The sequence below is a fragment of the Mastigoproctus giganteus genome, unplaced genomic scaffold (assembly GCF_048544385.1).
Source record: "Mastigoproctus giganteus isolate SK-2022 unplaced genomic scaffold, ASM4854438v1 scaffold_106, whole genome shotgun sequence".
In the NCBI taxonomy this organism is placed as follows: Eukaryota; Metazoa; Arthropoda; class Arachnida; order Uropygi; family Thelyphonidae; genus Mastigoproctus; species Mastigoproctus giganteus.
The window spans coordinates 1,198-27,637 of NW_028328383.1; the positions used below are offsets into that span (position 1 = coordinate 1,198).

The 26,440-nt window shown below is 35.6% G+C and overlaps 1 protein-coding gene across 1 annotated transcript; it reads left to right on the forward strand.

Moving 5' to 3' along the window:
- Nucleotides 1–14,444: 14,444 nt before the first annotated feature.
- Nucleotides 14,445–24,086, forward strand: LOC150074667 (STAGA complex 65 subunit gamma-like; the record flags this gene model as incomplete). The annotated part of the gene is made up of 3 exons (XM_090389502.1): nucleotides 14,445–14,607; nucleotides 22,488–22,605; nucleotides 23,971–24,086. Coding segments are annotated over exons 1-3 (392 nt in total), but the record flags the coding sequence as incomplete, so codon positions are not given.
- Between the last annotated feature and the right edge of the window lie 2,354 nt (nucleotides 24,087–26,440).

The following is a 26,440-nucleotide window of genomic DNA, read 5'->3' on the forward strand; positions in this document are numbered from 1 at the left end:
ACCCACCCGTGTCTTCAGGTTGACATATTCAACTGATGGTGAAGCATATTATTCTTGATTGTTCTTTTTATAAAAAGGCATATCAAATAGCATTTTCTTCCCTCGTGCATAAGCATGACAGCATGACTTTGCAGCATATGTTACAGGATATTTCTGTTTTTCTACTTTTAAAACTTATATGGCACTTCAGACTTCATTAGCATTAGCATTAGCAGAGGCATATGATGCAAGAAAGCAAGCTTATTCAGCATCAGCCAAAAAAAAAAAAAAAACCCACTCCCATTTCACCCCTCCGTTTGTTCGAAATACCTGTCCAGTTGAGCTTTAAATTTGTTTAGGCTATCAACTTCAACAACAAGTGATGGAAGTCGGTTCCACCAACCAACCACCCGCTGGCCAAAGGCAAATTTCCGCACATCTATCCGACATCCGTCCTTCCTCAATTTGAATTTATGCCCTCTGAGGTGATTATTCTGAGAAAGATGAAGAATCCCATTGGCATTGAGCATGCTCAAACCATTCAAAGCCTTATACACCTCTATCAGATCACCTCGCCGGTGCCTAGTCTCCAAACTCTGTAATTTGCAAAACTTAAGCCTTTCTTCGTAAGAGCAACCCTTTGTTCCATTTACTAATCTTGTTGCCCTTCTCTGTACCCGTTCCAGCAGCTCTACATCCTTCTTGAAATGAGGCCTCCAGACCTGTATACAGTACTCAAGATGTGGCCTTACCATTGCCTTATACAAGGGAATAATCACCTCCTTATCCCTGCTAGAAAAATTCCTGTATATCATTGACAAGACACCATGAGCTACTCTTGCAGCTCGTCTGCACTGCTCAGAGAACTTCATATCTGCCTGCACAATTACCCCCAGGTCCTTTTCATTCTCCACCACTGTCAGTGTAGTACCGCAGAGTTGATACGTTGCTCTGGGGTTACTGTTTCCCATATGCAGCACTTTACATTTGTCGATGTTAAACCTCATTTGCGACCTCTCAGCCCATCTGTTCAACCTTTCCAGATCCTGTTGCAGCAGCATAGCGTCAGTATTGTCCTTAACGACCCTGCCAACCTTTGTATCATCTGCAGACTTGGACATTAAACTTGATATCCCATCATCAATATCATTCATAAACACCGAAAACAACAACGGACCCAACACTGAACCTTGAGGAACTCCACTAATAACATTAGTCCAGGTTGAGCAGTGTCCATTGATTACCACTCTCTGTCTTCTGCCACTCAACCATCCCCTTATCCATAGCAGCAATTTGCCTCCAATGCCACACTGCTCCAATTTGTGCAGCAGTCTTCCATGTGCAACAGTATCAAAAGCCTTTCTAAGATCCAAATATATAATATCAAAGTTATTCCCTGCATCCAGTTCTTTTGTGACTACATCATAGTATCCAATCAAATTGGTCAGGCAAGACCTGCCCTTAACAAAACCATGCTGCGTCTGAGCTATAACTGAATTCTTGTCTAGATGATCCTGCAGTGCTTCTTTAACCAGTGCCTCCATTAATTTACCTGGAACAGAAGTTAAACTAACAGGTCTATAATTACTTGTGTCAGCCTTTGATCCTCCTTTGTGAATTGGGGTTACATTTGCACATCTCCAGTCTATGGGTACCTCCCCTGAGTCCAAAGAAGCTCTCATAATTATGGCTAGGGGTTTGCATACTTCCTTTGCTGCCTCCTTTAATATAACTGGATAGATCCCATCCACCCCAGGTGCCTTTTTTATGTTTATCCTCAACAATCTCTCCTCCACTTTCCTCTCAGTTATTACAAAATCATCCAGCTCACTGCCAATGTTTACTTTACCTACATCATTCTCCTTCCTGAATAACTCCTCATGCGTGAATGTAGATGCAAAATACTCGTTTAGATTGTTAGCCACCTGAGCAGGATCCTCAACTGTTGAACCATCAATATCCAGTGGACCAATCTGATTCATCCCTTTCCTTTTCGAGTTCAAGTATGTAAAGAACTCTTTTCTGTTTTTCTTTGCATCCTTTGCCAAGGATTTTTCATAGTCTGCCTTTGCCTGCCTAATCTCCTTTGTGACTTGGTTACAGACCAACTTATATCTATCATAGGCTTCCATGTCACCCATTAATTTGTATGTATCCCATGCATTTTTCTTCTCTGCCACATGTCTCATTAGTTCATCTGACAACCATTTAGGCCTAAACCTTGAACAATATTTCTTAGTTGGTATGTAAAGCCTGGTAGCCTCCAAGATTAGTTCCTTGAATGCTTCCCATTTTGAGTTTGCTGTTGGTAACATCATCAGTTGGTCCCACTGTATAGAATTTAAATACTGTCTCAGACCATCATAGTCGCCTTTACGAAAACAAAAACCCTTCCCTTTACCTCTGATGGTAGTTACCTCCTTGAGTAAATCCTACTTCAACACACTGTGATCACTGCCACCTAGTGGTCCATTTATCTGCAGGTTCTTAATGCATGAAGAATCACTACTGATAATCAGATCAAGAGTATTGCTCCCTCTTGTTGCCTCACGAACATGCTGATGTAGAAAACAATCATCCAATAAATCCACAAAACCTTGCTAGTGTGCGAGTGACCAACCCACAAATTCCAGTCAATATCTGGGAAATTAAAGTCCCCCATTATAAGACTCTCTGATTTACTGGCCCACTCTATTTCCCTGTACAGTATCTTATTATACTCATCAGAGTCATTAGGCCTATAGCACACTCCTACTCTCAATTTTGATTTCCCTATGCTTATATCACACCAAACTGACTCGACACTGCCCTGTCCATCGATGTCGACTGGCTTCACTTCCTTGGACTTTGTGTTTCTTAATTAATAGCATAACCCCTCCTCCCCTCCTGTCCTGTCTATCCTTTCTATACACATTGTATTCCCCAAATTCCAGTTCCGCATTACTTATATCTGTGTGACACCACGTCTCTGATATCCCAACAATATCTGCCTTTGATGTTTTGAGCAATACCTCAAATTCATCAAATTTATTTACCAAACTCCTAGCATTGGTGTACACGCAGGTATACATGCACCTGTTTCTATTCTTAGCTACCCTAACACAACCCATGTGTTTACTTGTACCGCAATGACTACCAGCAGTCTCTGAAATATCCTGCATCTTGTTTTTCAGACTTCTGCTCATTTCAATAGAAGCAGTGCAAGAATCACTTCCACCTCTGCCACTGGCTACTGTTAATCTATTAGTCCTTGTATCCCCCCCAACTAGCAGTTTTCCGACCCACCTAACACTGCCTCGACAGTATCAGCAAAAATTCTTGCACCCTTTCTATTTAAGTGTATCCCATCCCTGTAGAAGCAATCTCTCCTGTTAACAAGTACAGTCCAGGCTGAAAAAAATTCTACTCCTTGAGCCTTGCACAATCCCTCCAGGGCCGAATTGATCGACAAGGCTCTCATCATATACTCCCTCCTATCGTGTCTGGGCAGAATTGCAGACACTTTCAAGTTCAACCCTAATTCACGGCTTTTTTTCAACAGTGACCTGTACTTGCTAAGTAATTCCGCCGGTCTCCTACTCTTAATATCATTAGTGCCAACGTGTACAACTATATCACCTTTTGTGCCCTTAAAAGATGATATCCGCTCTACAACGTCATCAACCTTTGCCCCTGGCAGACATACCCTGGTCCTATTCCACCTATCCTTTTTACAAAGTATGTTCCCCGTTTCCCTGACAATAGAGTCACCAACAACTACTAGTTCCTGTGGGACCAGCGCATTCTGCCTAGGGGGCTGCTTCTGTGTTGCCTGATGACCAAGTGCAAGCTCTGGCGTTGATGTGTGCAGCTGAGAGCTTGATGGGTCCCTCAATTTATTTCCTTCGAGGGCATCCACCCTGTCCTTCAAGCTCTCATAAAGGCCCATAACAACGCTGAGTTGTCGCCTGATTTCCTTGCACTCCTTACATCATGCACACACAAAGACATCCCCCTTGGCAGTATCATGCCCCGTACCCGACTGCTCCGCAAACATCAAGCAAACAGTGCATTTTAATAGACTGTGATTCAGAGGGCAACTGCCCCCCTCAGTTCTCCCCTGAACCACAGCACTCCCATTAGCTTGAGCCTTTTGCTTTGCTGCTCTGGTCAGAGTCATGATTCCGATTTAATTCAATAAAATTCAAAACAAAAATTAAATCCTTAAGTTATATCCCAAAACAGTTATGTTATATATATATTTTTTTCGGTATGTAGTGTTTTCTACGAGTTCCCTTTATACAACTTCCGTATCACGTGTACCACTATAGTTATGTATTAATTATTTGTTACGATTAAGTCGTTATATATATATATATATATATATATATATATATATATATAGAGTTAAAAGTACAATTTAATTGACAATAAAGTTTATCAAGATTAATAGATTTACTGATTAATTGACAATATTATATTATGCACTATACGACACTAAGCTTATGCTATCGTGTAAAAATGGCGGGAATTCACGAACGGTATTTCTACGGACTCGTAAGTATTGATTAGCTTCCAAATCTCGCTATCTCAATTTAGAATAAACTAAGGATCCTGACTAGGTCTATAATCTACTTATAGAAGATAATTTGATATAACAGTTGGTTAATAAATCGACTAAATTTGGTTAAAAAAAAATTTGGTTTGTGACACGTGGATTTGATACCGTTACCGATACTAAGTAATATCTACAAAATCTCTGTCTAAGTTAAACTTTAAACTAAGTATCGTAACTAGGAATATAAAGCTACTCTAGAAAATAAGTTAATATGACAATTTAAACTAATAAAGCAGAAAATAAATCAGGAAAAACTTCTCTGTTTGAAGAGCTTTAAGGAGCAATGTCCGCACAGGCTAACCTCGCACCCAGACTCCAATTAGTCCATGGGTTAACCATAGGACCACAAGAAAAAGAGCTTAAAAGTGGGAAAGCACTATAAGAAGGAGTGTTATATTGGGAGTTCATTGTATATATAAAACTAAACATTGGCACATAAACTTTTCCTAATATTTGAGAGATCTAGAAAGTGTCACAAGACATTGAATCAGATCACAGAACAGGATTGGAATGGAAGGGGGTTAGGAAATGTTTGCACCAGAAACAGAATTGTTTGACTCCCTATAGCAAGCCTCAGGGTGACTTTGGAATACTTGGTGCCAACATTATTTTTTTAAATGCAATCCAGGAACATTTTAATTATTATTATTTATTTATTTTTATGAAAGCCCCAAACACAAAAGGTATTAGAACTTATAGTACTTCTAGAAGCCTGTGAGAGGTTTTGGGAGCACTGCCCCAATTGTATTTAATTATGTTTCATAACTTAGACTGAGAATAGTAATAAAAATTCCCTACCAATCACTAACTGACTCCTTTTGATTTTAGCATTTTTATGATTTTAAGTATAATTTATATAATGTCAGTATACATGAATACATTGATGTTTGATTAGTGTATACATACAAATCTAACATCAGTAGTACACTAATTTAGCTACATTTAAAAAAAATTATTTACTGCAAAATCATGACTTGTTATACTTCACAATATGAGACATCTTATAATGTGAAGTAAGTTATCACAAGTTGCCTTGATCTTGTACTTACTTTGAATAAATGGCATTGCCACCTAAGGAGAGATTTTGCAGTTTATTTGTAATGCCTGCCATTACCCAGATAACTGTTTCAGATATTATTATCCCTTCATCATCTAGCTAATCTTACTAGGCTCCTAGTAGGATTAGCCAGACCTGTTGACTTGGATATCTGTTATTAATCCCAAGCTTGGTGGCCACATTTTCTCAACCTTTTTAAGTCATTAAAAGGCTTGAGCAAACTTAATGATGGGCCATATTTTCTTTTTCTCTGATGGTGCAAACAAGGAGACATAAGATTCAAATTAAGGAAAGACAATGCAAGAAGATTTGCCTTTTAATGATTTTATAACCAACTATTGGAACAAGTTATCTAGCTTTGTAGAGTGAGAGAGCTTATGTAGATTTAAAGAGGGAAGACGTTGGAATGTACAGATAAAATATAAAACTATAGGAGACATTTATTTTTTTTTTTTAATTTTTGCAGATATTACATAAGCATTGCTTATGTAACATCTGCCAAAAATCATGAAGCTATTTTAATACTAAATTTGGTCTTGACTGCTTGAGGGTCTCCACTGTCATTGGCTTATTGGCAACATTAAATATTCTGCCTTTCTCTTTTTCTGTACATCCAAGACACCCAACCCTCACTTGCTTTCATTTTGTTATTCCATGCTTACTTCACAACAGTAGTTGTGGAACAACCCAGTAGATGTACTCTTGTGGATGGAGACAAAGAGAGCCCTCCCAACTTGGTACCAGCAGTTCCTGTTTTTTGTTTGGTATAGTTCATAAATGCTTCACATATTAGCATGCCATGATTTCTGTGGCAGTGGTTCAGGTTATATGTTATTGCACTGAAACAGTTCATTCTCCACCATTGGGGTGTGGTATATTTCAGAGAGAGAGAGAGAGAGTGTGTGTCTTGGTAGTTTTTCTAGAGTCTCAAGGCTGCTGCAGAATAAGAAAAATAAATATACTTATTTTTGTTAACTCATGTAAATACATAATTATATCTATTTAAAAAACTCATGTAAATTTTGCCTCAGGGACCTTACAGTCATAGTTTAAGTGCAGAAGGCAGTTTGCAGGTGGTATCATTATTTAAAAAAGATTAAGATGGATGAAGGAGTGAAAAAGGGACTATCAAACGGTGTACTTATGTTTCACAATAAACTTATGTTTCATAGTAAGGTGTTCAACTGCATGACCCATGCCAGCCTCTGGAATGTATTATGGAAAATAAGTGTGCAGAAATTCTAATCCCTATGCAAAGGCTTTACATAGAGCTAGAGGCTAAAATGGACAAAATTTGGTGCAGCAGAATGGTTTAGTATCAGTGAGGGATAGGTAAGAATGCATCTTATCTCTGTCCTTCTTTAGCTTATATAGCAAGTGCATTATAAAAATGGCTAGATAGGATTAAGATGTAACTGGAATCAAGATAAACAATTTGAGATATGCAGATTATCCCATCTTATTGGCTGAAAGTAAAGAAATGATACTCCTTTTTAAGAAAGTCAAACAGGAGACTGCAATGTCTAGACTCATGTTAAACATCAAAAAGAAAAAGGTGATGCCATTTAGAAAGAGCTGTGGGTTTTGTATTGATGAAAATCAATTGGAGGTGCTAGGCAGTTTTGTTTCACTTTAGTTCCAGGATATATATACCAATGGATAATGCACTGGATAAATTAAGGGAAGACAACTCTGGGCAGCAAAGCAGTGATGCATCTGGCCAAAATTTTTAACTAAGTTTGGATTAGTATCAGCTTTGGTTTTTCCTGTAATGCTGTGGTTAAAAATTTGATGGGAGAAAGAGGAAAATTGACTTTGAGTTATGGATCCATAGAAAGCTGCTTGGGATACACTGAACAATGAGGAAAAACCAGTCATTCAGTCCTAGACCAAATAAAGCCTGTCTGTTCCCTTGAGACCATGATAAATAGACAAAAGCTGTCATACCTCAGGTATTTGATGTGTGCAGACACCCATATCTGAAGAAGATATGCATCTCTCACAGTGGGAAAGGTGATTATGCTTGGTGAGACAGGGAAATAGAAGAAGAGAAAGTGATGGTTAATAGAATGATTCAAAGACCACTAGGATATCTTTGTAAGAGCTGTGGAATAAAATGTAAGATAGAGAGGAAATGGACAGCACTTTTCCAGAGTCACCAGAAATTGACATTGACTTGATGGGACATAAAAAAAACATTAATTTACAACAACAAAAAAATTAACATCTCTGACAATAGTGCATTTGCATCATTACTACATAGTTGAATTTTTTAGTTGTCTAAAAACTTGAGTTTGTACATTGGCATTATTATTGTAACATCTCATATTGTGAAATCCTTCACAAGTTGCCCTCCTAATATTTCAAATAAGTAATGCTTCTCCATTAGAGCAAAGTACTGTTATTTATTTTAAGTTGAGTACCACCACAGCACAGCACAGTTTCAAAGCTATTTGGCTTCTCATCAAGTGAGTGGATAGATGCCAAGAAGTATTAAGATGTGACAACCCAGTTGTGAGTTATTTATGCAATATGAGAGATGCCAAAAGGTGTGCTTCTTAGAATAATATTTTATAGCAGAAAGCCTCAAACTATGAGATTAGTTAATGCATTTCCATCATTATTACATAATTGAATTTTTTAGACAAACCGAAGTTTGTCTAAAAGGTTATTCGTGTTTAATGTCTGTTTCAACATGTAAAAAAAATGCACAGGTAAAAGTTGTACTTTTGAAACAAGAAAATTTCATTTGTAAGTGTAGTTTATAATAAAAGACTAAAAGACACAGACTAATAGATTAACAGTAGTCACAAGCAGAGGTGAAAGTGATTCTTGTACCGCTTCTATTGGAATGAGCATCATCATGGAACAAGTAAATGCATGGGCTGTGTTAAGGTAACTAGGAGTAAGAACAGGTGCATGTATACTTGCATGTACACCAATGCTAGAAGTATAGTAAATAAATTTGATGAATTTGAAGTACTGGTCAAGACATCACAAGACATATTGTTGGGATATCGGAGACATGGCGTCACACAGATATAAGGAATGCAGATTTGGAATTTGAAGAGTACAATGTGTACAGAAAGGAGAGACAGGACAGGAAGGGAGAAGGGGTTATGCTGTTGGTTAAGAAACACATGAAATCTAAGGAAGTGCATCAAGTTGACATAAATGGACAGTGCAGTGTTTAGTCAGTTTGGTGTGACAATAAGCACTGGGAAAGCAAAAATGAGTGTAGGAGTGTGTTATAGGCCTAATGACACTGATGAGTACAGCAAACAGTTCTATAGAGAAATAGAGTGGGCCAGTAAATCAAAATGTCTTGTAATGGAGGATTTTAACTTCCCAGATGTCGACTGGAATTTGTCGGTTGGTCACTTGCACACTAGCAAGACTTTTGTGGATTTATTGGATGATTGTTTTCTACAGCAGCATGTTCGAGAGGCAACCAGAGGAAGTAATACTCTTGATCTGATTATCAGCAGTGATTATTCATACATTAAGAATTTGTAGATAAAGAAACCACTAGGTAGCAGTGACCACAGTGTACTGAATGTGGGATTTACATAAAGACTTAACTACCATCAGGGGTAAAGGGGTTTTGCTTTTGTAAAGGTGACTACAGTAGTCTCAGATATTTTTTAAATTCTATACACTGAGACCAACTGATGGTGTTACCAATAGCAAATTCTAAATGGGAAACATTCAAGGAATTAAACTTGGAAGCTATTAGGCTTTTCATACCAACTAAGAAATAATGTTCAAGGTTTAGGCCTAAATGGATGTCAGATGAACTAATGAGACTTGTGGCAGAGAAGAAAAAATGCACGGGATACATATATATTATCAGGCAAAAAACAGAAGCGTATATTAGACATTAGCTAGTCTGTAATCAAGTCACAAAGGAGGTTAAGCAAGCGAAGGCAGATTACAAGAAATTTTTGGCAAAGGATGCAAATAAAAACAGCAAAAGACTTCTTTACTTATATAAACTCTAGAAGGAAGGGGATGAACCAGGTTGGTCCACTTGATATAGATGGTTTGACTGTTGATGATCCTGCTCAGATAGCTGACAAACTAAATGAGTATTTTGCATATACATTCACAACTGAGCAATTCTGTAGGGAAGTGGAGGATAGAAGCTTATTAAACTCTAGCAGGGAGCTAAATAATTTTGTAATAACTGAGAGCAGAGTGGAGTTGAAGTTAAACTTAAGAAAGGCACCTTCAGTGAATGGGATCTATCCAATTATATTAAAAGTGGCGGCAAAGGAAGTAAGCAAATCCTTAGCCATAATTATGAGAGCATCGTTGGACTCAGGGGAGATTCCCATGACTGGAGATGTGCAAATATATCCCCAATTCACAAAGGAGGATCAAAGAGTAACACGAGTAATTTCAGACCTGTTAGTTTAACTGCTGTTCTGGTGAAAATAATGGAGTCACTGGTTAAGGAAGCATTGCAGGATCATCTAGACAAGACTGCAGTAATAATTCAGACACAGCATGGGTTTGTTAAGGGGAAGCCTTGTCTGATCAGTTTGATTTGATACTATGATGTGTGTCACAAAAGAACTGGATGCAAAAAATAATTTTAATATCATGTACCGAAAAGCATTGATAATTCAAACTAATTGGGACCGGGGGTAGTTTGGATTTTTGAACTTATCTTAAATTTTTACTCCGTATCTCACTTGCGTGTATTGTGTTGCATCAGGGTAATAGAGAATAAAAAACAGCTGGGGGTAATTGTGCAGTCAGATATAAAGTTTTCTGAGCAGTGCAGCCATAGCAGGTCGTGGGGTCTTGTCAATGATATACAGGAATTTTGCTAGCAGGGATAAGGAGGTGAGCCGACCGAGCTAGCCAGGTGGGTAAAGTGCCTGCCTGGCAACCCAAAGGTTGCGGGTTCGAATCCCGCCTCGGGCTTGGATCAGAGTAAAATGCAAAAACTTTGGAAGGTGCATTATGGCCACAGAAGCCGATGTGCCAACAACTAACAAAAAAAGAAAAAAGGAAAGATAAGGAGGTGATTATCCCTTTGTATAAGTCAATGGTCAGGCCACGGCCTTGAGTACTGCATACATGTCTGGAGGCTTCATTTTAGGAAGGATGTAGAGTTGCTAGAATGAGTACAGAGAAGGGCAACAAGATTGGTGAGGGAAATGAAGGGTTCTCTTACCAAGAAGGCTTAAGTTCTGCAAATTGCAGCGTCTGGAGACTATGCACCTGCTAGGTGATCTGACTGAGGTGTATAAGGCCTTAAATGGGTTGAGCAGGCTCAATGCTGATGGGATTTTTTTTCTTGCTTAGATTATGAACCTGCGGGGGCATAAATTTAAATTTAGAAAAGACAGTTGTAGAATAACTGTGCGGAAATTTGCTTTTAACCAGAGGGTAGTTGATTGCTGGAACAAACTTCCATCTGTGATTGTGGAAGTTGATAGCTTAAAAGAAATTCACGGAAGAACTAGACAAACTTTTAGACTGAATGGATGTGTGGAATGATTTTTTTTTTTTTTTTTGGCTAATGCTGTATAAGCTTGCTTTCTTGCATCGTATGCCTCTACTAATGCTAATAAGATTACAACAACAAAAAAATTAATTCTGTTAGCTAAATTTCTGTTCCAGGGAAAATAATGGAGTCACTGGTGAAAGAAGTAATGCATGGCCATCTAGACAGAAATGCAGTTATACTTCAGTCACAGCATGGATTTGTTATGGAACAACCTTGTATGACCAATTTGATTGGATACTATGATGCAGTAACAAAGAAACCAGCTGCAAAAAATAATTTTGATATCATATACAAAGCTTTTGATACAATTGCACATAAAAGACTGCTATATAAATTGGAGCATTGTGGCATTAAGTGCAAGTTACTGCTGTGAATAAGTGAATGGTTAAGTGGGACAGTAATCAAGCTAAGCTACTGCTAAAATATATAGAAATATTAAGCTGCCAATGGGTTGAGAAACAGCAGTTGAAGTTTAACATTCACATATGCAAGGTACTATATATGATTAGCACTAATTCCAGATTAACTTACCACCTTTTTGGTACTACACTCAGCATAGTGGAAAATGAAAAAGACCTGCAGATAATCATGCAGTCAGATATGAAGTTCTCTGAGCAGTGCAGACAGGCTGCCAGGAAAGCTCATGGGGTTTTGTTAATGATATACAGGAACTTTGTTAATAGGGATATGGAGGTGATTATCACTTTGCACATGGCCATGGTTAGGCCACATTTTGAGTTCTATATACAGGTCTGGAGGCCTCATTTTAGGAAGGATGTAGAACTGCTGGAATGGGTGCAGAGAAGGACAGCGAGATTGGTGAGGGGAACAAAAGGGTGGTCTTATCAAGAAAGGCTTCAGTTCTGCAAATTGCAGCATTTAGAGACTAGGCACCTGCAAGATGATATGATTGAGGTGTTTACATCTTTGAATGGATTGAGCAAGCTCAATGCTGATGGTATTCTTTGTCCTGCTCAGAATACACATATGAGGGGACAAATTCAAACTGAGGATGGTTATAGAATAGATGTGAAGAGTTTGCCTTCAGCCAGCAGTAGTTGATTACTAGAACAAACTTCCATCTGTTTTTGGAAATGGATAGTTTGAATAAATTCAAGGAAGAACTATACAAATTATTGGAGAGAATGGACAGGTAATGTGGGAAGTTTTTTTGTTTTTTTTTTATGGCTAATACTGTATTAGCTTGCTTTCTTGTATCATTTGCTGGTACTGATACTAACTACAACATAAACTTAAAAGAACCAAAAAGTTAATATCTCAACTTGTAAAAAAATATACACGGGTAAAATTTGTAGGTGTAGTTTTCAATAATGATTTTTACAATTAGATACAAATTTTCACTTTTACTGCCACATATATTGCCAAGGGCCCCCTTATTTGTATCCTGGGGTGTTTCTGTGGGGAATTGAAACAAGTAGGCACTGTGTTTTAGTAAATGGATTTTGTCTGTGAACAATCATCACTCCAAGCGGCAGTGACTCCAAGATGCATCTAAATCAGATGCATCTGTTTCTGACATCAGCAGATACATCTAAATTAGATTCATTTCAGTGTCTGATGATATATTATAAAAATCTGATTTAAATTATCCATCCCAGCTTCAGTGTGTTGTCCATCTCTGTTCCTTTTCAAGTCCTGATGTCTCAGGCTGTGGATCCATTATGAAATCCTTTATGGTAAAATTTTGGAAGTTGATAGCTTAAATAAATTCAAGGAGGGACTAGACAAAGTTTTAGAGGGAATGGATGTATGAAATTTTTTTTTTTTTTCCGGCTGATGCTACATAAGCTCATGTTCTTGCTTTCTTGTATCACATGCCTCCATTACTATTACTACACAAAATTTTATCAGTAGATACACACTAAGGATGATGCGTTTTTTCACAAACTAAAGAATTAAAATTCAGCAGGAATAATCTTCAACAAATTTTACATTTTCTTCTGTGGAAAATACTAAACTAGATAAAATAATTCAATATAAGCAAAGAACATATGAAAAACATAAACCAAGTATACAGCTTTTATAGTGCTCTCTAGACAGTGTGATTGATGCTAAGTAAAATCACAATCATAATGCAGTATCCCATGATACAGTCAGTGTTGACATTGCTCAGTTGTTCATTTCATGTGCTTTTCCTTTTATAACACATTTATTGACAGCAGTTAAATGGTTGAATATTTGCATTGAGGCACAAAAATTGCAGTTTGTTTTGAAGCAGGTTTACATTCCAGCAAGCAATAAACATGTTAATGGGCATGACTTTATAAATGCACTTCATATGTATAAAATAAAAGCAGAACTAATATCAACAGAGTTGAACTATGTATTGAGTAGGAGCCATTTCAGTATTTATTAACAATATTGATGAAGTCATATCAAGCTTACTTTCTATGTTTGCAGATGATATAAAGGTTGGTAACTTTTATATAAAAGAAAAGGTAAAGTAGTTAATGACAGGAATAAAGGCATATTATGTGCAACAAGACCTAGAAAAATTAGGTAAATTGGTCTGCAAAGCGGCAATTAAAAGTTTAATATTGATAAATACAAATATGAGCAGCAATAATCTCAGTAACATGCCAACTGGGTAGTACCACATGCAAGGTAGTGGAGAATGAAAGAGACCTAGAGGTAATTGTACAGTCCAATTCTCTGAGCGGTGCAGACGGGCTGATAGGACATTCCGTGAGGAGACATCCTCTCAATGATATAGAGAAATTTTGCCAGCAAGGATAAGGAGGTAGTTATCTCATTGAGTACTGCATGGTCTGGGTCTCATTTTAAAAAGGATGTGGAACTGTTGGAATGGGTGCAGAGAAAAGCAACAATATTTTAGGGACACAAGAGGTAGTGCTTGGAAACCAGACACCCATGAGGAGACCTGATTAAATGAGTAAACTGAATGTTGATGACATTCTTATTCTTTCTCAGACACATGTAAGGAGGATATAAACTTAAATTGAAAAATGGCTGCATAACAGATGTGCAAAAATTTGCCTTCAGCCAGAGTAATTGATTGTTGGAATAAACTTTCATCTGGTATTGTAGAAATAGATAGTTTGAATAAATTTAAGAAAGCATTAAAATAATTATTAGAGAGGATGGATAGGTAAGGTTTTTTTTGTTTTTTTTTTTTTAATTTTGGCTGATGTCATATAAACTTGCTTCTTTACATCATTTGCCACTAATAATACTATTAACTTTTGATTTGCTTAATAAATGAATTTTAATTTATTTTACCTCTTACAATTTATTTTTTAGTTCATATTAAAAAATGCTACAGTCACATTGGGGTGACTTGCCTCTAATTCAAGACACAGAATCTGGAATTGCTGCTATTGAACGAGAGCAGATTACAAAACCCCGACCAGTGGAAGTAGAGGGAGCTGAACTCTATCAGCCAACTCCAGCCAAAATATTAGCACCTCAGGAGTAAGTAATATTGATAGAATACATAATATCTTTTGATGTAATAATTTATAACAGAGAGATGTTTTTATTCCTTATTTTATTCACCTCCAAGTATTTAGCTTTGTTTGTCTGTAGGCATAGCTATAGAGAAATTCTAATATATGAAATAGCTATACAGAGTATACTAGGTCTGTTCAGAAAGTATCCAGATTATGTTCATTGCTAAAGGTTGAGACAATAGAGCACACTGTAACAAAGCATAATTTGTTCAGACATGTCTCATCTTTTACCTCCATACAATAAACTGTTCACTCATATACAGCAGTCTGTTATTGTTCTCACATTTCATCATATTTCAAAACATGAATACTAATACATTCGGAAATTGTATAAAGCAACTTTGTGTGTTAAATCTGGCTTTAATCCAGCGATATTGCATGGCACGTTGATGATCCTGCTCAGATAGCTGACAAATTGAATGAGTATTTTGTATCTACATTCACATATGAGGAATTCTTTAGGGAAATGGACAGAAGCTTATTAAACACTAACAGGGAGCTTAATGATTTTGTAATAACTGAGAGCAAAGTGGAGAAGAAATTGTTGAAGTTCAAGAGGAAAGGCACCTGGGGTGGATGGGATCTATCCAGTTATATTAAAGGCAATGGCAAAGGAAGTAAGCACTTAGCCATAATTATGAGCATCCTTGGACTCAGGAGAAGTCTCCCACGGACTGGAGATGTGGAAATGTATCCCCAATTCACAAAGAGGGATCAAAAGGTGACACAAGTAATTACAGACCTGTTGGTTAAAGAAGCATTGCAGGATTATCTAGACAAGATTACAGTAATAATTCAGACACAGCATGGGTCTGTTAAGGAAAAGTCTTGTCTGACATATTTGATTGGATATTATGATGTGGTTACAAAGGAACTGGATGCAAAAAAATAATTTTGATATCATATACTTGGATTTCAGGAAAGCTTTTGATACTATTGTGCATGGAAGACTACTGTACAAATTGGAGCAGTATGGTATTGAGGGCAAGTTGCTACAGTGGATAAAAGGGTGGTTGAGTGGGAGAAGATAGAGGGTGGTAATCAATGGATGCTGCTCTTCGTGGACTAATTTTATTAATTAGTGGAGTTCCCCAGGGTTCGGTGTTGGGCCCGCTGTTGTTTTGTATATATATCAATGATATTGATGAAGATATATCACGCTTAATGTCCAAGTATGCAGTTGATACAAAGGTTGGCAGTGTGCTATTGCAACAGAATCTAGAAAGGTTGGATAGATGGGCTGAGAAGTGGCAACTGAAGTTTAACATTGACAAATGCAAAGTACAACCACTCCCTGACTTACGTAAGGTTTGCATTCCGCAGAACTTTACACAAGTCGAATTTTACATAAGTTGGAATTTCCCTAAATGCTTATGCAGCACTCACAACTATGCACACATAATTTTATTGAAGCAAAAAAGAAATGTTCGATGAACATGTAAATAGAATTATTTATTCAATTTTTTTATCTCATGCACAGGAAAAATTACAAAAAGAGAGGACACAGGCATAACATCAGCAGGTTTTACTTTTCAAGCATCATTGCCAGAATTAACTCTCCAGCTGATAAGCATGCCAGTGCGGAAGTTGAAGGCTGTGGAGATTTAGAATGGATTTTTTTCTAATACATCACAAAATTTCTCTACAGCTGCAGAATTGGCACTGGCGACTTCATCGCATACTTTAATGTTTTGGAAACCAGTGTGATGCATGAACCTATTAAACCACCCGTTGCTTGCTACGAACTTGACTTGGGGTTTGCTGTACTTATCCTTAATATCTTCATAAATACTTCTTGCTTTTGCTTGAATGGCCATTGGACCCGGGGGCACTTGCTTCTGAATCTGATTTTCCATCCATATTATTAATAGTTTTTTGTGTTCACTGTTGATCTTAAATGCATTGATGCTTTAACATGTTCTTTTATACACGCACTGTCCCTTAAAATAGCATTCACTGTTAAAGCGCGAGACCTAATTCTGTGCAATAGATGACAAACTTTGTCCTGCTTCATACTTCTTAATTAATCATCTTTATTTCTAAATCAATTTTGTTTTGTTTCCTAGCACTGCCAGCACTTGCACTTTTCATTGGTCCCTTTCCCTTCACCATCGTAATAAATAAATAGGAGTGAAGAGAAGATTCTGAAAATTTATTTATGTTTTTTATATGATTGAAGATTTCAGTGAAGGCGAACTCATTTCACCAATAATACCGTAACGTAAAAACCCACAGAATTCCAGTTATCTGTATTATTGCAAATGCAATAAGATCGAGTTTACTACCCATTTATAATAGATTGCCCAAACAGAAAAGCCCAATAAACCAGAAAGTGCAAATTGTTTTTATTGTTTTATGGTAGTGACCTCCAGAAATGTGTTTTAGAAAAATATCACAAAGGCGTTCAGAATTGATTCTTATAACAGAACATATATGGTAACGATGAAAGTGTAGTGCAATTTCCATTATAAAAATGACCTATTAGAGAGATAAATAGCTTAGTTATATAGTGAAAATTTCAACTTCCGAGGTCTTGGAATGAATTACCAATTATGATATTTTCACGTTACATTATAATATTTTCACAGGACCTCCATTTATTCCTACTGGATGCAAAATATGTTTCCACAATTTTTTTAAGTTTTCACTAGCCAGCAAAAACTCATAAAGTCGAATTTACATTAGTCGAGTATTACATAAGCTGGGGAGTCCCTGTACTGCATATGGGTAGAAGTAACGCCAGAGAAACATACCAACTGTGTGGTAGTACACTTAGGGTGTTAGAAACTGAAAAAGACCTGGGAGTAATTGTGTAGTCAGATATGAAGTTTTCTGAGCAATGCAGACAAGCTGCCAGAGCAGGTCATGAGGGCTTCTCAATGATATACAGGAATTTTGCTAGTAGGGAAAATGAGGTGATTATCCGTTTGTATAAGGCAGTGGTCAGGTCATCCCTTGAGTACTGCGTACAGGTCTGGGGACCTCATTTTAGGAAGGATGTAGAGTTGCTTGAGCATGTACAAAGAAAGGCAACAAGATTGGTGAGGGGAACGAATGGGTCTGTTACCAAGAAAGGCTTAAGTTCTGCAAATTGCAATTACAGTGGTGGAGACTAGGCAGCTGCGAGGTGATCTGATTGAGGTGTGTAATGAGTTGAGAATGCTGAATTCTGATGGGATTTTTCCACTTGATCAGATTACAAACCTAAGGGGGCATAAATTCAAATTGAGGAAAGACAGTTGTAGAATAGATGTGCCAGTATTTGCCTTTAGCCAGCAGGTAGTTGATTGCTGGAACAAACTTCCATCTGTTCTTATGGAAGTTGATAGCTTAAATAAATTCAAGGAGGATATGGAGAAATTTTTAGAGGGAATGGTTGTGTAAATTTGGCTGATGCTACATTATTATTATTACTATTATTAGCCAAATGGTGCAAGGAAGCCTGAGACTTATGCTGCACCAGCCAAAATAAATTCCCTGAGCGAGAGCGAGACAGAGAGAGCAAGAGTCAGAAGTAGAAGGGAATCGCCAAGAAAGAGGAGAATGATGATATCTAGCTCTGGACCTTGGGTGTGCCAAGCCCATATTCACAAGATGTGAGCCCTTAAGCTCATATGCTTGCTTTCTTGCATCACATGCCACTACTACTACTACTTGCCAAAAAACAAAAAAGTTTAAATTGTCTGTTAGAGAATATGAATATTCATATTCAGAATATGAATATTAAAATTCATATGTAAATATGAATTTTAATATTCCTTCAATATATTTTTGACTTTGATTTGCATCCCTTATTTTGTTGGAATTTGAAAAATATCTGTAAAAATTCAGATCTGTTTATATTAGGCATTCTGTGTATGTCTATGCTGGTTCATGTTACAGTAGGCTTAATCATTTGTTGAGAACATAAAGGTTGCATGCAAAATGAACATTACAGATCAGAAAAACTGCTTCTAGGGAGACATAGATGTCTAATATTAATTTTATTTTTGTCATTGGTTTTGTATTTTAGTTGTAATTGTTTTAGTTTGAAGTGTATTAGTTGAATTATAATTTTCTGGTGGATAACATAATTGGAATATATGCTACAAGTTTTTTGTCAACTGTTGTTTTGTTTCTGTTGTTAGCAGACTTTACATTCTGTCACATCTGAATTATGTAAATGGAATTTGTATTTTAATTTTTATAAGTTTTCTTGCCATTTTTTTAGTACTAGTGTTCAGCTAACACAGTTTAGCACACCAAATGCAGCAGTCATTAATGGGTCTCTGATATGATATGATATGAAATTTCCAAATGCATTGGTACTTCCAATTCTGCATGTGGTTGTTATTGTCTACAAATACTAAAAAATAAAATAATAAATCTTTATAATTATATCAGCATACAATATTATTGTGATTTAATTTGCATATTTATTGACCTTTATTTGCGATTTGATTTACATATATTATGCTCTTGATTGTGAAAATTCAATCTAGCATGGGAAATCGAAAAGAGCAAATCTGGCTCTCAGATCCTTTAAATTTTAAAAAAAAATTCTTTTAAACAAAGTGTATAATGAAAACTTATGACTTTTATCTTAAAATATCTCAGTTTGCATTTATATGCTTATGAAAATATGTATTAGCTGTTGTGATGATTGTTAATAATTTAATAATAATTATATTAAATTCATAATGATTTAATAAATAATGTGAGTAAATTATTTATTAAATAATGATTTAATAAATAATTTGTGAGCTGGCTTGGAATGTTGGAGGAAAAGGATTCAAGGACCCTTTTAAGGAAAAAGTCTATTCACAAAAAGTGGAAGCTGCTGTATTATCTTATAAAAAACTCTAAAGAAATTTAAAAGAAAAGCAGCTTTCAGTCACAATTCTTGAAGTAGATTTCTATTTCTACTGCATGACACTCAGTTGCTAAATATTTGTGTCAATAATAATACAAAGTACAATGGACAGTTATAACTTGTGCATTAATTTCTTTTTAAATTTTATTTTTGAAAGAGAATCAGCATTCTTTTCATATTTTGAAGGGTAAAAACCTGATAGCTGGAGTTAGACCAGCACTGATTCTACTAAACCTAAAAACCTACCAAACATAAAAGCAATTTCACTCATTATTTTCAAATTGCTAATTATGATGGGATAGCAAAGCTTATGAAGTGCAAAGACAAGCAGACTTTATTGTTGGAATTGCCATTTGTCTGGTAGAGAGAAAAATACCAAAGTTCATTTATGTATATAACAGTTTCAGTTGCTTTGCCAGTTTCTGGTGAAGTGAAGATGAACAAGCAAGAATGCATTTATCCATTTATAACAAGAAAACAAAGTAGGACAGACTGATTTTCAAGAAGTTAATAAATGCTGTTTATTTCCATGTTACGTAAAAATAATCAACAGTTAATTCTAGATTTTGATGTTATAATTAGAAGAATACTATAGTTGAGTTTGTTACAAATGCTTTTCTAGCTGAAATAAAGCATCAAATGGAATGTTTCAAATCTGCAAAATTATGCCAGATTAAACCAGCATCACCTATTAGTATTGAAGGCTGAGAGATTTCTCTCTTTCATTTATGTTAGAAAACAGCTGCTGATATTATTTACCTTTATTGTATTGCAATTTAATTAATTCATAGAGCATTGCAATTAATTCATTGCTTGGATATTTGATGGAGCTGTGGCTACGGAACCTGCTTTGAATGGATTTTGGGCAATTGCCAAAGATTTATTTTTCAAAGTTTTATTTGTATACTGCCATACATGTTCTCAACTTGAATGAACATGTATGGCAGCATTTTTTAAATTAAGTCTCCCAAAAAAAGAAGGCAAGTTTCTTAGTTAACTTGTAAAATAGTATTTTTTCAGGTGTATACGGCGCCTCCGTAGCCAGGTGGGAAGGAGCAGCAGTGCGTAGCACATGCTTCTTGATTAGACCGGGGTTCGAGCCCGTCACCACCAAATACAGAAAGGTCAGGGATTGACCACCGCATATCCCGGAGCAATATGGCCTTAGTTGCTACTGCTCTTAAAAACCAAATAACAAACAAACAAAACAGGTGTATACAATTCCAAGTCACTAAGGAGGTTAGGTAGGCAAAGGCAGATTATGAGAAATCTTTGGCAAAGGATGCAAAGAAAAACAGTAAAGAGTTCTTTACTTATGTAAACTCTAGAAGGAAGGGGATGAATCAGATTGGTCCACTTGATGTTGATGGTTCAACTGTTGATGATCCTGCTCAGGTAGCTAACAAACTAAATGAATATTTTGCATCTACATTCACACATGAGGAGTTATTCAGGGAGGGGAATGCCAGAGGTGCATTAAACTCTGGAGTAAGCTAGATAATCTTGTAATAACTGAGAGTAAAGTGGAGGAGAAATTGTTGAAGATAAACATAAGAAAGGCACCTGGGGTGGATGGAATCTATCCAGTTATATTAAAGGAGGTGGCAAAGGAAGTAAATAAAGTCTTGAATGGTTTGAGTATGCTCAATGCTGCTGCTGATGGAAGCCTTCCTCTTGCTCAGAATAATCGCTTGAGAGGACATAAATTCAAATTGAGGAAAGACTGTTGTAGGATAGATGTGCAGAAGTTTGCCTTTAGCCAGTGGGTGGTTGATTGCTGGAACAAACTTCCATCTGTCATTGTAGAAGTTGATAGCTTAAATAGATTCAAGGCAGAATTTGACAAACATTTGGAGCGAGTGGATGGGTGAAATGAGGGTTTGTTTTTTTTTCTTCTTCTGTTTTTTTTGGCTGATGATAAGCTTGCTTTCTTGCATCATGTACCTTTGCTATTTGTGTTTGTTCATAATTGGCCTGTGGATACACACACTTCCCTACAAACTAAATTACCATAAGAACTGGCATATTATGGCTAAAGCAGAAAAAATTCAGAAGAACAAGATCATATGACCACTAGGTCTTATGTGATCAGAATTGAGATAAATTACATTTCTCAATATTATTCAAATTAAATTAAATGTGACCACATATTTAAAATTCAACTACGTATGTCCTTTTTCTGTCATGTAATACATTTCCTGAGTGTCCTTGATTCTTCAAAGTTTAGTATTTATAGCTGTACTTTTCAATGAGCTCATTAAAAATTTAATAGAAATATATGGCTAGTAATTTGATGAAGTACCTTTTAAAAATGAACTTATTTTTGCCTACAGTTTTGAAGAGTGGACAAGTAAAGCTTCACATAAAGTACTAATTATTTTAATCTCACACACACACACACACACACACACACACACACACACACACACACACACACACACACACACACACACACACACACACACACACACACACACACACAAATAGTGCCAGATATTAGTATCAGCTTAATGTTGAAAGTTTTTAGCAATAAATAGAATTAAAATATGCCTTGCAATAAAATTAGGCAAATAAGACTACCAAATTTGGGACTCATTTTGTGTGAATCTGAGTTTTTGACATGTACTGTACTGCAGTGATGTAAAAGAAACAGTCTTTGATAATGCTGTCCAACATTTTTCTTCAGTTGATCACTGGATGGACTTTTACATTCAAACAAAAACTAAAATGAAAAAATTGCCAAACAGTTCCTGAAAGTAGTATTTGATGAGATAAATTTGGAAAGCAATGCTTTGAATTGTCGTAAATATTAAAATGATCAAGCTTTTCTATATTTAATGTCCCCTGTATAAGCTTGCTGGATAAGATGTAGTTTATAATCTTAAGTTACATTCTGTGTATGTAATATATCAAATGCTATATAAACAATTTTTTAAATTCCTTGTAAGAGTTTATTTTTTGAAATCAAAGCTAACATAACATTTTTGTAGGTTACCACCAGAAGCTTGTTCTGTGGATAGTATTACTCTTCACACCATTAGACTTATACAGCATGCAAAAAAGATTCGCACTTTGTACCAGTCATTACAACAGCAGCTTGAAAATTCAGTAAGTGCTGTATTAGGAAAGTGTTATTTACTTGGCGTGTCTAGGCACCATACTTTATATATATTTTTTTTATGGTTTATAAATGAATCGAGGGTTATAGTTAATAGTTAAGGAAATTATCAAATTTATTGTATTATATAATTTTTTACCATTAAATATCAGGAAAAGTGATGGTTTTTGCAAATTTCTGCTTAACTGCCGAATGAGGATATGCCCCAATTTGAAAAATCTGATAAAACTACAAAATAAAAGAAACAATTTGTTTTGCTCATTTTAATATATCAGGTATTTTAAGCAGTTTGTCATTTGGATTAAAATAAAGTTGGAACTAGTTCCTTACCTTTTATTCTAAGAAAAAAATGCATAATGTGTATACAAATTATTTTTGATCAATTCTGAAGTGTTTTCCAAAGTGGAGAACATCCTCATTACAAAATAGGCAGTAATTTTGGGAGATTGTGAAGTAGGAGGATGAGTATTAGAAAAAAAACAAAAGTTGTTGTTGTTATTTGGTTTTTAGGAGCATTAGCAACTAAGGCCATATTGTTCCGGGGATATGCGGTGGTCAATCCCTGACCTTTCCGCATCCTCCATATTTGGTGGTCACGGGCTCAAACCCCGGTCTAACCAAGAAGCGTGTGGTATGCACTGCTACTTCTGCCCACCTGGCTACGGAGGTGCCAAAAAACAAAAGAATAATAGAAATAAAAATTAATTTTTAGAATTGCATTGTTTTATTACAAATACCTTAAATAAAATGAACACACTGTATTTTATACTTAAATACACATATACATACAGTAAAGCACAGTATTTTACATTTTAGTACACAGACTGTAAAGTCCAGTTTATTGGAACCAAAGTTTAACATGAGCTTGATTTTTGCTAGAGCAATATAGTGGTAAATACTTAAGCATGTCATTGCTAATTAATGCCTAGGTTGTCAATATGCTATAAAACAGCAAATCATCATCAATTAAATGTTGACATTACTTTCTTCCTCTATTATATGTTCAGTACATATTAATAGGAGGATTTGCAGAAGAAACCATTTAATTTAATAGAATTTGGAGTAGCAAAGCATAAAAATACATTATTTTATTTTGTAATAAAATAGTTTTTTTTTTTTTTTTTTTTTTTATAATTATTATATGTTCAATGTTTAGATATTTTTAACAAATACAGTCCTGTAACTTTTGATCCTAAAATGAAAATATAAATATAATTTTTAGGAATTGGTTTGTTTACATACATCTTAAAAAAAAAAAAAACTGATTTCACGGTTTTCTGATAGTTTTTTTTGTTTTTTATTTGTTAATATGTAGCTGTGGTGTAGTTTTATTTCTAAACTTTTTTTCTTTAAAGAAAGGTGAAGCAGATGTTCTTTCAAATTTTCAACCAGCTCCACTCATTCCAGAACTTCCTGAATGTATTTTAAAACATAGGTGGCCTGGAGATATTAGTGGGAAAGACTGGAAAAGGTAAAATAATGAAATTAAAGCTTATTTTCTTTTAAAATTAAATATTTATAGAATATTAAACTAATAAAACTTTTATTAGTACTTAATGAAATGGTTAATACAGAGAAACACCAGTAACTTGTCATTTTCTTGTATTATAGTGGATATAAACTAACCATATTAGTGTGTATGTACAAATATGCACATAAAGACATACATATGTACAATTTTAAATAGTAGTTCTCAACTAACAAAGTCAGATATAGAAACATAGGGTGTTCTTGTAAAAATTAGTCCTAGTTAGTTTTGATTTTGATTAGATTGGAATGGAATGTATTATTTCCAGATAATACTTGAACAGTATGTTTATTATTAAAATATATATTTAAAGCAAACTGTTCAGGTTAACATAATGATATATCTAAAGAATGCTTTCATCTATGAACCCTTGCTAAGCTCCATTACAGGAAATTACTGGGCTTGAGACAAAATTTATGTGCTTCAAGTCCCCAAATATTGACTGAAGCCTGTTGCAGGACTCCAGCATATCAGTTTTATACCACAGAAAATTAGACTCAAGTTGCATCTTAAGTTATGCTTAATTATTGTAACATTATCCTTATTACCATTGCATTTTGAGAAGCAGATATGTTTCTATAATTGCACATGCAGAAATTTATAACAGCTTAGTTATTCACAACGGTACTTTTTTTAATATCTGTAGCATGGTTTCATGTAGGATAGGGGAAATGCTGTGGTGGTTTGTGTGTGGTTGCTATGGGTGTCTCAAGTGCATAAACCACTTAAGACATCTCTACTTTCATTGTGTTGTTATACATTGAGCTTGCTTTTCTGAAAATAGGATCAGAACCATTTTTAACTGAAGTTGAGAGAAATTGTATACTTACTTCTTTAAACAGAATAACCACTGCTTACACATGCAAAGTATCTTTAAATAGAATAAAAAAGTTTTTGATGAGAAAACAGAACTGCTTCCAGCAAGTTTTGCATATCCTGATTATCAAACTTGACAATGTGTGATATCTAAGACAAATGAAAATGTAACCGGTAGTTAATTAAGTTATTGTTATTTGTTTTTTTTTTTTAGGAGCATTAGCAACTAAGGCCATATTGCTCCAGGGTATGCGGTGGTCATTCCCTGAACTTTCCGCATCCTCCGTATTTGGTGGTGAAGGGCTCGAACCCCGGTCTGATCAAGAAGCGTGTGCTACGCACTGCTGCTCCTTCCCACCTGGCTACGGAGGTGCCGATTAAGTTGTAAATGGTACTCCATGCAATCCCCAGAAACTCAAACTGTCAATTTTTATGCAGTCACAAGCATTACAAAAGTAAGGAATTGCAGCACATTAGTTAAGATCCAAAAGGGTTTTGATCTGTTTCTCACCTTTTTGTTTATAGAAATGTTCATAGATCTAATAGTAGGAATTAATTCGGTATTGCAATTTATTGGATGAGCACAAAATAACTTTCCATGATGAATTTGAATTTTTTTTTTTTTTTGGTTGATATCAACTAATTATCATGTAGAAATTTGAAATTCAAATGTTATGTAAGAGACACTTATAAATAAAGAAATCTGGGTGATAAATTGGATGAACACTATGCCTAGTCACTCCAAAATGACATTAACAATTGAAGAATATGTTACCCTTATTTATTATTATAAATTGGTTCTTCTGCTCTAAAAAACTGTAAAGGCCAAGACCAGAGAGAAAAAATGAAGAGTTGTGGTACATACTTCAGTAAAGTACTCAGTTGCTCTCATCAAATTTGAAAGTATGAAATGGCAAAACCCCTGTAATTTGAATTTATAATCCCTAGTGTTAGAGTTCTTTATAACAGTGAGAATTCCACCTTCATTCGTTTTACTAATCCCTCTCAGAGCTTATAAACCTGAATCAGGTCACCTCTGAGGTGCATGGTTGCCAAGCTCTGTAGCCCACATAATCGGAGTCTTTCCTCATACAGTCGTCCTTCTGCTGATCTCACCATTCGAGTTGCCAGTCTTTAGACCTTTTCAAGAAGCTCAATGTCTTTTTTTCAGATGAGGTCTCCATACTTGAACACAGTATTCAAAATATGGTCTTACAATCACCTTATGCAGTGGGATTATGACCTCCTATCTCTACAGGATAACATTCAATAAATCATTGACACCATGGACTATTCTGGCTGCATGTTTACAATATGGGCAGATATATGGCATTTCCTGTTCAGAAAACTTCATATCTACCCGTGTTGTAACTCCCAGATCCCTTTCCTCCTCCAGTGTTTGTAATTCAACCCCACCAAGTGTATAATTTATTTGTGGGTTGCTATTTCCCAGGACCTTGCATTTAGCAGTATTAAAACAT